This window comes from Balearica regulorum, chromosome Z, assembly GCF_011004875.1.
Source record: "Balearica regulorum gibbericeps isolate bBalReg1 chromosome Z, bBalReg1.pri, whole genome shotgun sequence".
NCBI lineage: Eukaryota > Metazoa > Chordata > Aves > Gruiformes > Gruidae > Balearica > Balearica regulorum.
The window spans coordinates 18893541-18906138 of record NC_046220.1 but is presented as its reverse complement, the minus strand read 5'-3'; the positions used below and the strand labels follow the sequence as shown (position 1 = coordinate 18906138).

At 37.2% G+C, this 12598-nt stretch overlaps 1 protein-coding gene across 2 annotated transcripts in view; it reads left to right on the top strand.

Moving 5' to 3' along the window:
- The window catches only part of DTWD2 (DTW motif tRNA-uridine aminocarboxypropyltransferase 2), a 90622-nt gene that overhangs the window by 52492 nt on the left and 25532 nt on the right, over positions 1–12598 (top strand). For both annotated transcript variants that reach the window (XM_075741011.1, XM_075741012.1), the window contains exon 4: positions 39–228. In XM_075741011.1, the coding sequence (XP_075597126.1) occupies positions 39–228 (190 nt within the window). The remainder of the gene's footprint in view (positions 1–38; positions 229–12598) is intronic.

Here is a 12598-nt window from a genome sequence, read left to right as displayed (position 1 = left end):
TAACAATTATTTTTATTGTGTGTGTCCGTGCATTGAAGGTATCCTGAATTAGCAGCTGTGTGCAGAAATCCCAATACTCTAATTTTGTATCCTGGAGCTGAAGCTACCAATTTGGAAGAAGTTGCTGTGATGTCTTCTAGACCATCTGTTATGATCATCATTGATGGAACGTGGAGTCAGGCTAAAGATATATTTTATAAAAATCCTCTCTTCCGGCTTCCCAAGCAGGTGAGTTATAATATGTAAAATAAAAATTTTAAGTGTGTCTAGTAGATGCTTCCTTTCTAACCAGCCACAAGGGAGTGTTTTTGTGAGGATAAAAATCATGGAAATCTTTTTTCCTTCTGATCTGTAACCAGGTGACAAGATAAGGAAAAGTTGAACAATTAAATAAAACAACCTATAAGATTGTGAGAAAGATGACTGTGAATATTGGGGGTTTTCACTTTATCACTTGAACTTTGTTTTTGTTTTGAGTTAATGCATTTAACTTCATAGTGAATCATTGTTTTACAAAATTGAAAACTGGTTAGTGTAGAAAACTTTTGCCTGTTGCCTAAGAAGTTAGAATATATACAATGAAATAAACTTTTTTTTTCCCTGCTTAAGTATTTTGCATTGCAGTAATAGGAAAGCTGGAAGTAGAATTTTGTAGCCTGCCATGAAAGCATCACACTCTTTCTCACATATTTGATCTCCACCGTATTAAAAACTTTCTGACTTTAGCAAATACTCCTTAGAATTTAAGCAGAACAAATAGTGGCCATGTGTGGTTTGTGAGTTTTGTTGGGGTTTTTTGGTGGTTGTTTTGGTTTGGTTTTTTTTTTCCTTAGGAACATCAACACCCAACCACTTGAACTGCCAGTAAGGATTAAGCTGTGGTTGTACTGCTACAATATACAGCTGTTCCTGCCCTAATAAAAATACCCTAGATTGTAATACAATGTTAATAACATTAGTGGACATAGGTTCCTGTTGCTGGATTGTGAATGGTACGACACTACTTTTCAAGGAATTTTTTAGTGGATAATTGAGTATGGCTATTGGCACAGGAGTCTTGAATGTAAGTTTTGAAAGTAAAACCTAATCTTGTGTGACTCAGTTGCTGTTATTAAGTTTTTCTTCTGTTATTAGACTGAACTCATTTATATTTATGTCCTATAAACACACCAGGCGGCATTTCTTTATGTCCTACAATGCTGTGTCTGAGTTAAATGCTCAAATTACAGATTTTCTAGGAAAGGCTCTTATTTCACACACTTCAGTTTTGTATCTGCATTGTGTGTCATTCATAACTAACTTCTAAATCCAGAAGTTGGAAAATGTTACTAGTTGGATTCTTTATAAGTTTTGGAAAGGAAAAGTAACATTTTAGTTGTGTAGTTTTGTCATATGCTTGTCAATGGAGTGTGGAAAAAGTATTACATTTCTTCTGTGGCTGGAACTTCTCTGTAATACTGTAAGATTGAATTTGTTTGGAAGTCAAAGTTTAGCACTACCATTGCTTTAGGTTTCCTCTTGTGTTGGTTCTTACAATGAAATTCTTGATTTTGAACCTCCTTGAACTGTCAAATGCAATGAACACAGCTCTTGCGTAAGTAGCTGTCTTAATTGCAGTCATTATTCTAGTTTATAACTAATTAGCAGTTCCTCGTTTATTGTGCTCTTTTGAAACTTCTGGAGACTATAGGCTTTTGGTGTGAATTCACAAATATGTAAGCATTCTGAAATATTCCTTTCCATCAGCTAGCCTGATTTGGGTGTCTGAAATCTCGTATAGGAGCAGTTTTGCTACAGATCAGATTGGGGCAGAATTTTGCCCTGATCAGTTGGGTTCTTGTAGATGGCATGATGCCTGTAAGAGATTTCTACCCATATATTATGATAGTGTGTCTTAGAGGGAAGTTTTTCAATGTGTATAAAAAAACCCCTGCCCACTGGGTGATATATACAAGGATTTTGTTTCTATTTATTAAGTATTTCCGTAAGACTAGGATTATTTGTCCATTTGTAATTTGTTGACAAAGCTGCCCTTTTCATTCAGGGGCATATTGTAGAAAAACTATTAATACCAACAGTTTTACTAATTGAAAAAATTCTCTTCATCATTGGATCACCTTTTGATCAGTGAAAAGCTTACTCCCCCTTCAGGAGGGGAGAGGAGGTGGCAATTTGTAAACTTAAAAATGAAAGGCTTATGACTATGGTGTTGAAATAGTTTAAATTGAGTGCTGTTAGTCAATATGCTGCTAATTCAAAAAAAGTGCTACTGTAAGTCTTATAAGTAATTTGCTTTAGGGGATGAAATCTGTTTTATATCAACTCTGGGAGTTGCTTTTAGGCTCTTACTATAGTATAGCAATTAGGTTATATTGCTGTAAGTGAAATGGAAGAATAGATTCGAGGTTTTAGTCAAATTATTTTGGCCTTCAGAGGAAGATGGTGAAACAGATGGAATTTAAATCTAGGAGCTTATGGGATTCATTTCCATGTATTGCAATTTAACTGCAACTTTATGAATAGTTTTTATGGAATTTATTTTACTGCAATCCATTTCAAATTCTGCAGAACATTTGTCATACACTGAGGTACCTGACCATGGATACATGAATTGCCTTGAAGGGAAAAGGTGTTTCCATTCATAGTCTCTTTAGTTGGGCCCTACCAAAGTTGAATCACAGGTCCTGTAAACTGGCTATTCCCAATTGCAGTGTATTCCTGAGTTAGCAAAAGCAGAAGAAAACTCTTTTTCCTAATCTAGTCACTTGGAGGGAGGGGTAGATAAAGGAAAAAAAAAAAAGGATCATCATTCTTGTTTGTTACTTTTAAAACTTGCAAAAGTAGTTTTAGCTTTATTAGCCAAAGCCACTAATTATTCATAGTATTTTGCAGCTCCCCCCCCCCCTTTTTTTTTTTGACTGAGAGAAACGGCTTAATATCTTCAAAGATAAGATCCCATGGTTGCAGCTAAACTCCAGCCCGCTATTCCACAACAGCCCTTTTCTATTAATTTGTACTTTCTTGAAAACTAACTTGAGGAGTAGCTTAGGTCTTCTAGATGGCCTTCCTTTTTGCTTCCCTTCTCTTATGTACTTGCTGCTGGCAGAACTTCCTCTCTGATACTTGTAAGATAGGTAATCTCTGCAAAACCTGGAACAAATAGAAGTGTATTGCACGTTTTCTAAATGTGTTTTTTGTCCAGTCATTTTAAAACTGACTTATTTACTTCTGCTGTGTGTAATTCAACTTTGAAGTTCATGCCACCTTCCTCTATAAAGCTGAAACCTGATCATTGTTTTAGTTGGGTTTTCGTTTTTCTTTTTCTTTTTTTTGTCTGCTGACAGACTGGCTGTGGTAGTGGGTTTTGATTTCTAGAAGATCAGTTATTTGAACACATTCCAGGTGATTGCTGCTTTATGGCACTTAACCACTACCTCTGTCTGCCCATAGTCAGTGGTTTTGGCAGATCAGATCTGTAGGAGCATTATGAGAGAAGACTGTGTAAATTATCCATTTTGTTATCTATCTCTTCTTCTAGATAGCATCATCTTTGATTGCTCTTTCATTATGGTGTTGAGAGAAGCTTCTGGGCTCTTACTTACTCAGCTTCAACTACTGCTATTTCCTAATAATAATTGCTGTAGTAGAACCTATGTCTTATCTTGTATTGTAAACTATAGAATTTTATTTTTCTCTAACCAGTTGTTAAGATGTAAGCTAAATTTAGATTGTAATGACCTGTTCAAATAAAAAAGGCTGAACCTGAAAGAAATTGACACTATTTCTTTGTTTAGAAAAAAAGCTAATATTTTGCATGTAATTTTACTATGGTACCTGGATTTTTTGGTAATGATGTTTGTCTCATTTCACTTTATTCCTTATTAACACTTACTTCTTTCTGCTTCACTCTTGCACATTCTTGCTGTGAAAAATAAATCAGGAGCTAACCAGGTAGTGCAACAATGGTTGATTACAACAGGTAACTCTTGAGAACTGTCAAGGGAATTAAGTAACACAGGGTGAAGTCCTATTTCCAAATGGGAAAGATATTGGAAATAAAGTATTTTCCAGATACCTTCTTTAAACAACTTCATGCTGGAATTTAGTTCCCTGTGTTATAGTTCCATTTTGCCTATGAACCATACTTGTATTTAAATGAGTGTAAAGAAGATAGTCAGTCATGCATAAACCAGCAGAATTCATTGAGTAGTAAAAAATGAAGAGAGATGGTTGATCCAGTTTTGTCCAGTAGTTGAAAAGTTATTTAAGCTCAAAATTGCACTGTTCCGAAGAGTAAAATTTTATACATTCATAATATAAATGCAGGGGCATAAAAAGAATCTGTATTATGTGTAGAACTAAAATATTTGTTTTAAACTTCCAAGCACAGTATTGAGTAAATAAGGTACAGAAAATGAATAATACTTCAGTATAAGTTCTCCTCATACTTAACCGTCTGTATTACAAATAAATTAATTTGGTCACACTGATGTAACTAGAAAATCACCTGAGGTGCCTGCTGACTTACTAGTCATCCAAATTCTGACTCACCTATTTCTGATTGCAACAGGTGTCTGAGAGGACAGAAATGAAGTTATTAATCTGGTCTACACATTATCATTGTGGAATAACTTAATGTTAAAAATAAATTCTTTAAAGTTATGTTATTTTCAAAATCCAAACAGCTTCAACTTTTTTTTTTTTTTTTGCCAGAAGTACATAATGTTGTATTAGGCCTTTTGGGTTATCAGAGTGATTTGATCTTATGGCAAGAATGAAAGAAATCAGTGAAATTTTAGGGGTCATAAAAGATAATATTCAGAGTGTAGGTCCATAGAGGCTCTGAAAACTACCAGATCTCTAATACTCAGGCCTTGCCATACATTTGGGAATTTACTGTGTTCCTTTTAAACTTTGTCTTATGTTTTATTATTAACTTATTCAGTTTCCCATGTGGGACCACTTCTTCATGCTATGGTTTTTTCTTTCACATGGGACCCCCTGCAAAAGTCTGCTGGTCCAGAATCATAGAACGGCCCAGGTTGGAAGGGACCTCGAAAGATCATCTAGTGCACGCTTTTGTGGGAAAGGAAGCCTGGATGAGATTATCTGGTAGATGTCCTCTCACATCTTGAAAACCTCCAGTGATGAGGACTCCACCACAGCCTTGGGGAGGTTGTTCCACGGATTGATTGTTCTCACTGTAAAAAATGTTCTTGTACTGAGGTAAAACCCTTCCCAGCACAACTTGTCCCTGTTACCCCTTGTCTTCTTCATGTGGCTTCTTGTGAAGAGAGAGCCTCTATTCTCTGTATAGCTGCCCTTTAAGTACTAGAATACTGTGGTGTAGCTCCCCCTGAGCCTTCTCTTCTCCAGGGAGAAAAGACAAGAAGTATTGCAATGCTAGATGAGATAATAGTCAAATATTGATGATGATGCATCCTTCAAGTTTGAAGAGACTCTAGTGTTTAATTCTATTTTCAAGTGTTGACACTTTGAGTCTTAAAATTATATCTGCACTACACGCGAGAAGGTTGTTTTGCTGATTGTGCACATGTCCTTGAGATGGTTTTGAAGCAGTTGGTTTAAACTAGTCTATCTTACATAAATTTTAGAAGCAATCTTGCCACAGCAGTGTGTCTTCACAGCTTGTGCTGTCTTAAGTGTGGTTATGATCCTGATAAACAGTGGCTTAAGCCAATACTAACTGAATTGAACCTAGCTATATAAATGCTCATATGGTCTGAGCATCTACAGAAAGTCAAAGGGATGTGGACTAAATACATCTGTATTTTGGCATTTTACCTGCCTAAATTCTTTTATGCCTTGTAGTGGAGCATAAAATGTAGTTAGTATCCATGAGACTGTTACAATGTTTGCTTTAATAAAATAGTGGACAGAAAATACTGATCATTTAACATACAAATGATTCTTTTAAAATTCTGAAATCCTGCCTAATGCAAAATGGAACTGAAAAAGACTAAAGTGGTAGGACAAGTAAAAATACTGTAATGAAAGTAAAGTAAGATACTGTGCCAAGAAAATATTTGAAAAGTGAGCAGTAGTATTGACAAAGCTGCATAAAATGCTTTTTGCTTTTTGAGATAGTACCACTAAATGGTGATAGATATGAGGTTCAGTATGCGAAACTGAATTACTAAACATTTGCTGGATATTCTTATAATTCCTACTGCTGTTGATACTTGCACTTGTCCCTACACGTCTGTCTGGATACATATTTTATACTAAAACAATGATAGAACATAATAGTTGTGGTGGGTTGACCCTGGCTGAGGGCCAGGTGCCCACCAGAGCCGCTCTATCACTCCCCTCTTTCATTAGACAGGGGAGAAAAAGTACAACGAAAAAAAACTTATGGGTTGAGATAAGGACAGGGAGAGATCATTCTCTAATTATCGTCACGAGCAAACCAGACTGAACTTAGAGAGGGAATTCATCTTATTTCTTACTAAGCAAAACAGAGTAGAGGAATGAGAAATAAAAACAAATCTTAAAACACCTCCCCCCACCCCTCCCATCTTCCCGGGCTCAACTTCACTCCCGGCTTCAACCTCCGCCCCCCCCCTCAGCGGCACAGGGGGACGGGGAGTGGGGGTTACGGTCAGTTCATCCCATGGTGTTTCTGCCGCTTCTTCATCCTCAGGGGGAGGACTCCTCTCATCGTTCCCCTGCTCCAGCGTGGGGTTCCTCTCATGGGAGACAGTCCTTCACGACCTTCTCCAATGTGAGTCTCTCCCACGGGCTACAGTCCTTCACCAACTGCTCCAGCGTGGGTCTCTCCCACAGGGTGCAGACCTTCAGGAGCAAACTGCTCCAGTGTGGGGTCCCTCACGGGGTCACAAGTCCTGTCAGCAAACCTGCTCTGGCCTGGGCTCCACATGGGGCCACAGGGTACTGCCAGGAGCTTGCTCCAGGTGGGCTTCACACGGGGTCACAGCCTCCTTCAGGTGCCTCCACCTGCTCTGGCGTGGGGTCCTCCACGGGCTGCAGGTGGAATCTCTACACCCCCTCATCCTTCCTCCATGGGCTGCAGGGGGACAGCCTGCCTCACCATGGTCTTCTCCAGGGGCTGCAGGGGGATCTCTGCTCCGGCACCTGGAGCACCTCCTCCCCCTCCTTCTGCACTGACCTTGGTGTCTGCAGAGTTTCTTACATCTTCTCACTCCTCTCTCTGGCTGCAAAAAGCGCACTCTGTTTTTCTCTTTCTTAAATATGTTATCACAGAGGCACTGATGGGCTCGGCGTTGGCCAGCAGCAGGTCCATCTTGTAGCCGGCTGGCATTGGCTCTGTCAGACACAGGGGAAGCTTCTAGCAGCTTCTCACAGAAGCCACCCCTGTAGCCCCCCCCCCCACCAAAACCTTGCCACACAAAACCAACACAATAGTATTTCTTCATTAAAGACTATGAATTGTTTTATAAAGGTGGAATGATATTAATGATAAAATTACATGCTTAGAATGGTATTCTGAAAAAGTCCAGTTAGAATTAATATTATTCTTAAGATTTCTTCTTTGGTTCTGTGATTTTGAGTGAAATGTGTTTTTTCCCGAGTGTTCAAAATTTGATAAGAACCACTGATATTTAATAAGTATTAAAAAAAAGCCAGTAAAAAACCCAGTTCGTTACTTTAGATTAACTTTACTATTACTTTAGATTTCACCAAGATATGAAAATTTATGGGTGTACTATGGGAAATTAAAAAACTGTTGCTGTTTACAGACAAATCTGCTCTTACTGAAGGAGGTTATTACACCATAAAGACTAGGTATGAATCACGTGAGTTACATCTACGTGTGATTTTATAGAAACTTAATTTGCCCATAACAGTTTTCTGGATTTTAAAATATTTTGTTTTGTACAGAATTTTGTAGATGTAGGCGCAAAGGTAAGTGTGATGTTAATCTGGAGCCCTCTGTACATGAACATGGTTAAAAACATGTAAATACATGATAGCCCTGAAAGTCCAAGAATCGGTCGTCCAGATGCTAATTTTTAACAGGGTACGGTGTACCTTCACTCCCTTGCTGTGTGCGCCTATATAGAGGGTTTAAGACTTTGCAAAACTGAACTGTCAGATATGGTTTATCACTGGGGTGAGTCACAGAGTTTCTTTCTGAGAAAGTTCTGAGGCATTGAGTTATGAAGCAATGATGCAAATGATCGTACTCTAAGCTCTTGGGGAAAAATACGAGCAGACAGCAGGAATATCAAAAATGTTCCTAGCAGATTTGTTTCTTTGTGCATACTTGAATTCTGCATTGCATGGATCACAGCCTTCAACAACTGCAGTTACAGCCTATCTGAATTAACACTCTGTACTTTTTATCTGATGTTTTTTGAAGGAAGATAATATTTTGCTATCCCTACCTTTCTTTTATTGGAATGGCATTGCAAATCTTACTCTAAAGGGATTAAATTCTTAGTGAAAATGAAAAGTACAGTGAAACTTGAAGTAATTAACTTAATAAGTGTGTTAAAATATTTTTTTAAACTATGATGGATAATTTGATTGTTACTATATATACCAGAGCTAAAATCAATACTTGGTTTGATTTTTATTTTATATGCTAGTTGATACTTGCTATTATTCAAATCATATCAAGCTGTTTTAATGGCATTGTTGGAGTTTTCAAATGCAGAAATAGCTTCCTGCAGGAAAAAAACTCAAAAAACTTTTCCCATGTTGAAGAGTGACCTAACTGTCTTTAAGTCTCTTAGATCAAGTTTAAAGGTTATATTTAGTGGCTTAGTGTTACTTCAGCTTTGCTTGTGCTGTCATGGTAGTACAGTGCTAAGTCAGCATTTATGCTGTAACTGCAAGCAGTCATCTGTGAGACAGGTAGTGCTCAGTGAAGACACCAGTTGAGCATGGACCAGTGCAAAGGCTATGTTTAAGTACTGTGTATTAAACTAAGTTTGGTCATTTTGTGCTGAAACGAATTAGAAGTACTTGCACAATCCTCTATAACTTTTAAATAGTAAAAATTAGCAGTCAGGTGGTAAAAGATTATAATAAAACTGTCTGTAAGCAAACACCAGCACTCTTAAACATTAAATTTTGTTTACCCTGTGACTGTGTTACGTTTAGTCTTTCTCACTGAGCTAGACATCATGGCCAGCACTGTAGGGTTTTTCTGGCTTTTTCCTATTTCTACATTGTTTCCTGTTATCCTGTGTAATAGTTCATGTTTAAATACTCTGTAAATGGTTCTCTATTAGAATAAGGAGGTTTTCTTTGATGTTTTGAGACTTTGGGTTGATAATGCAATTTTGCAAGATTAAAATGAGTAGGATGACATTATATCTGGAATTTAAGAAGGCTGGTTTTTTTCCCCGAAAGAGAATGAGGTAGATATGACAGTATCTAAAGAAAGGGGGTATTAAAGGAAAAGAAGATACAATTCCTGCAGGCATTATCTGCAAATGAAAAAGAAACTGTTATAACTGAAATTCTTCAACAAATGGGGATTTGATATTTTAGTCAGTGTTCTGTAGGTAGAATAGAGCTATTTTAGTAATGAAGAGATTAGCACTTCTTAATTGCAAGTTATACTACAAAGACACAATAAATTGGAGGCATTAGAAGATCACATTTAATTGTGTTCCTTCACAGCTTCAATGATTTTGGGGTAATACAAATTGCTATACTGAATGATTTTAAAGATACTGTATGATATTTTAACAAACTTTGTTGTTGTTTTAAATTAGTATTGAAATCTAAACATTTTCAATAAAAAGCTATTTTAATCAACAGCTCAATCAGCAGAGCTTTTTTCTTTGAAAAGAATCTTTGAAGACATTTCAGTTGAGCTCTCCCAGAAAGTGCCAGAGGAAATATGTTTATGAAACTAATATATTTAACTTTATCTAAAAGATTTAAATTTATGTCTTGATCCAGAATCATTCTTACTGTCTGAAATTTTTACAAATGACAAAGCATGAGCTTGGACAAACTTTATAGCAGAAACTTACGAGATGCATGGCTTAAGGTGACTTTTATAGTTTTTAATATGATTACATTGATTATGTCTTGTACTCCATGAGCTGGCACCCTCTAGAGAAGCACATTATCCGAGGAAGTTTTGCATAGCCACAGCTGAGGAAGAGGCCACGAGCATTAGAGTATGCACTGCAGGCTTTCTTGCAACAGCTGTTGTGGTTTGCAAAGGTGATACAGGAAGAGCATTCCGTTAACTCGGAACAGTGGATGCCATTAGTTCGGAGGGAAGAATGTGCTGATTTGTACAGCAGGCGTGCTTGGCACAGTTAGGCTGGTGGTATATCGTATGAAGCAATCACAGAGCACTGTGGGTGACGCTGCTTCTGGTATGAGGAGATAAGCGTAGCATAGTGGGAACAGATGGCTAAAAAAAATATTTGACCTTCTACTCCTTCAGCACCACAAAAAAGGTTGAAAAAATTAACCTACTGACAAGCACACACATAAAAGTGTAGGCAAGCTATCCTAAGTACTTACTGTCTTATCAGAAGTAGGTAATACATGATTTAGGTTTATTTATGTATAAGTGTCCCTGGGCCACTGTTGTAAATCCAAGCATCTGCTATCCAAAACCTGAATGGATTATTTCTGTCACCTGACACCTTGTTTTACTTTTTTAAACAGACAATCTCCTCGGGATTACTATGCTTATGCTGTATAGTTGTAGAAAAAAAGAATTATCCATCCCTTGAAAACGTTGAAAAGGGCTACACAATTGATTTTGAGAGTTGGGGTTGGGGAGGAATTCATATACTGGTATTCGGGTATCAAAAAATAATTTAAACTGAATGTACAATGATGTATGAAAACTGTGAGTGTTTCCCTGTAATTTTAAGCTGACATCAATCTAGCTAACAGTCAAGAGAAATACAATTTCAGACAGTCAGGAAAGGGGCGTAAAGTGTATTTCACTTTTAATTATTTTGCTTTTTCTTCCTGTGTTATTATGCATAACACATATCTAATAATCTCTAATTCCTTGACATTTTGTAGTCACAAAATATTTAATAAACATTTCAGAAAAGCACAGTACGTTTTCATGACATTAAAATATTCCAGTTGTAATGTTACTATTTGCACAGGTTGTGTGACTTTTTGCTTTGAGCTTACTTCACTGTAAATCTGGATGGTATGCCCACTTGTGCATGAGTGGGCATGGTTTGTGGCTGGGGGTAGCTTCATATTCACTGCAACTCTATAATTCTTTGTTGCTGCACTCCTCTGCTACTTAATGGGCATAATAATGTCAGCATCATGATGCCAACAAATCATTCTGTCTATACATTCATCACAGCATTGCTGTTACTCAAATACTCAACACCTTACTGTCTTTTCCCATCATGCCTTCACAATTTGATACATCTATTTTCTTTCCTTATACTTCCTTTGCTATATGAAAGTTGGTATCATCAGCTAAAGTCTGGTTTCTTACAGCAAATCTTTAACGCTTGAGGTTTACTGTTCAATTCAGCTTGTACTGTATGCTTAGATCTGCTTGACTAGTGGTGAGCATTTGTGAGCATATGCTTGCACTGATGCAAGCACTATTCCTCAAATGAATTGATATTTTGATGTCCAAGTTAAGACTATGCTTGCAATGTCTCTTGCTGTTCCTTTCTCTCCCGCCTCATCCTTTCCTTCGTGAGATGGGATTTGTTTTCCTAACCAGCTTCCTTGGAGCCCAGGATGTGACTTTTAAAGACTTTTAACACATCTGTGTGCAGTCTTGCTTGAGCTTTTAAAAAATGAGAGGTAACTTTGAGATCAGGGAATCATCAGTAAATCTGACTTATTGTAACTAGTGTTTTAACAGTTGAAAATGATTTGTGTATTTCTTTTCCTGCAAGAGGAGTGAGAGTACAAACTCCCAACTTGAGAATATATGGCAGAAGCACACAGAAATGACAAGAATGTATATGTACAGACTTTGATTGTAATTCAGAGGTTTTGGCAAACACTGTCCACAGTAATTTTAATGAATATTTAGAGATTTTGGAGGCTAGAGTTTTTGATCAGTCTTGAGAGCATCTGTTTGCAGTAACCCTTGGAGAAGAACAACCTTTAATAGGCAGAATTTATTTCAACTGATGCAAAGCAGGTGCTCTCTATCAGCATTTTTAATGAGCGTCATGAAATTTAAAATCATAATTACAGTTTTGTTGATCTATACAGCTATCAATGCTTGGCACACAAATAAAGTGTCTGTGTCAGAAAAGGTGCTAATCTCTTGTGTTTTAGACATAGTGATGTGTATATAAGGACATGCAGCCTCTTCTAAGGAGGCAAAGTCATTCCTACCAATGCTTTAAACTTCCAGGACTCTTGATGCAAAGAAAATTCTCAAAAGAAGGGTAAAGAATTCCAGAATGATCTTTTGGACACAAATTTTATGTTCAGCTCTAGAATTGTCAATTTTCTGAGGACAGTCATGCCTCTTTGCCATCTCACCCAGTCAGCAGTGAAGACTTGGAAAGTGTGGGCATCAGGAAGTCTGAATATGTCCACAGTCTAAGATCATTGCAGTCCCTGATTATTCCCCTAGTACTGCATGTCATTGGCTGTGTTTCTGCTTATC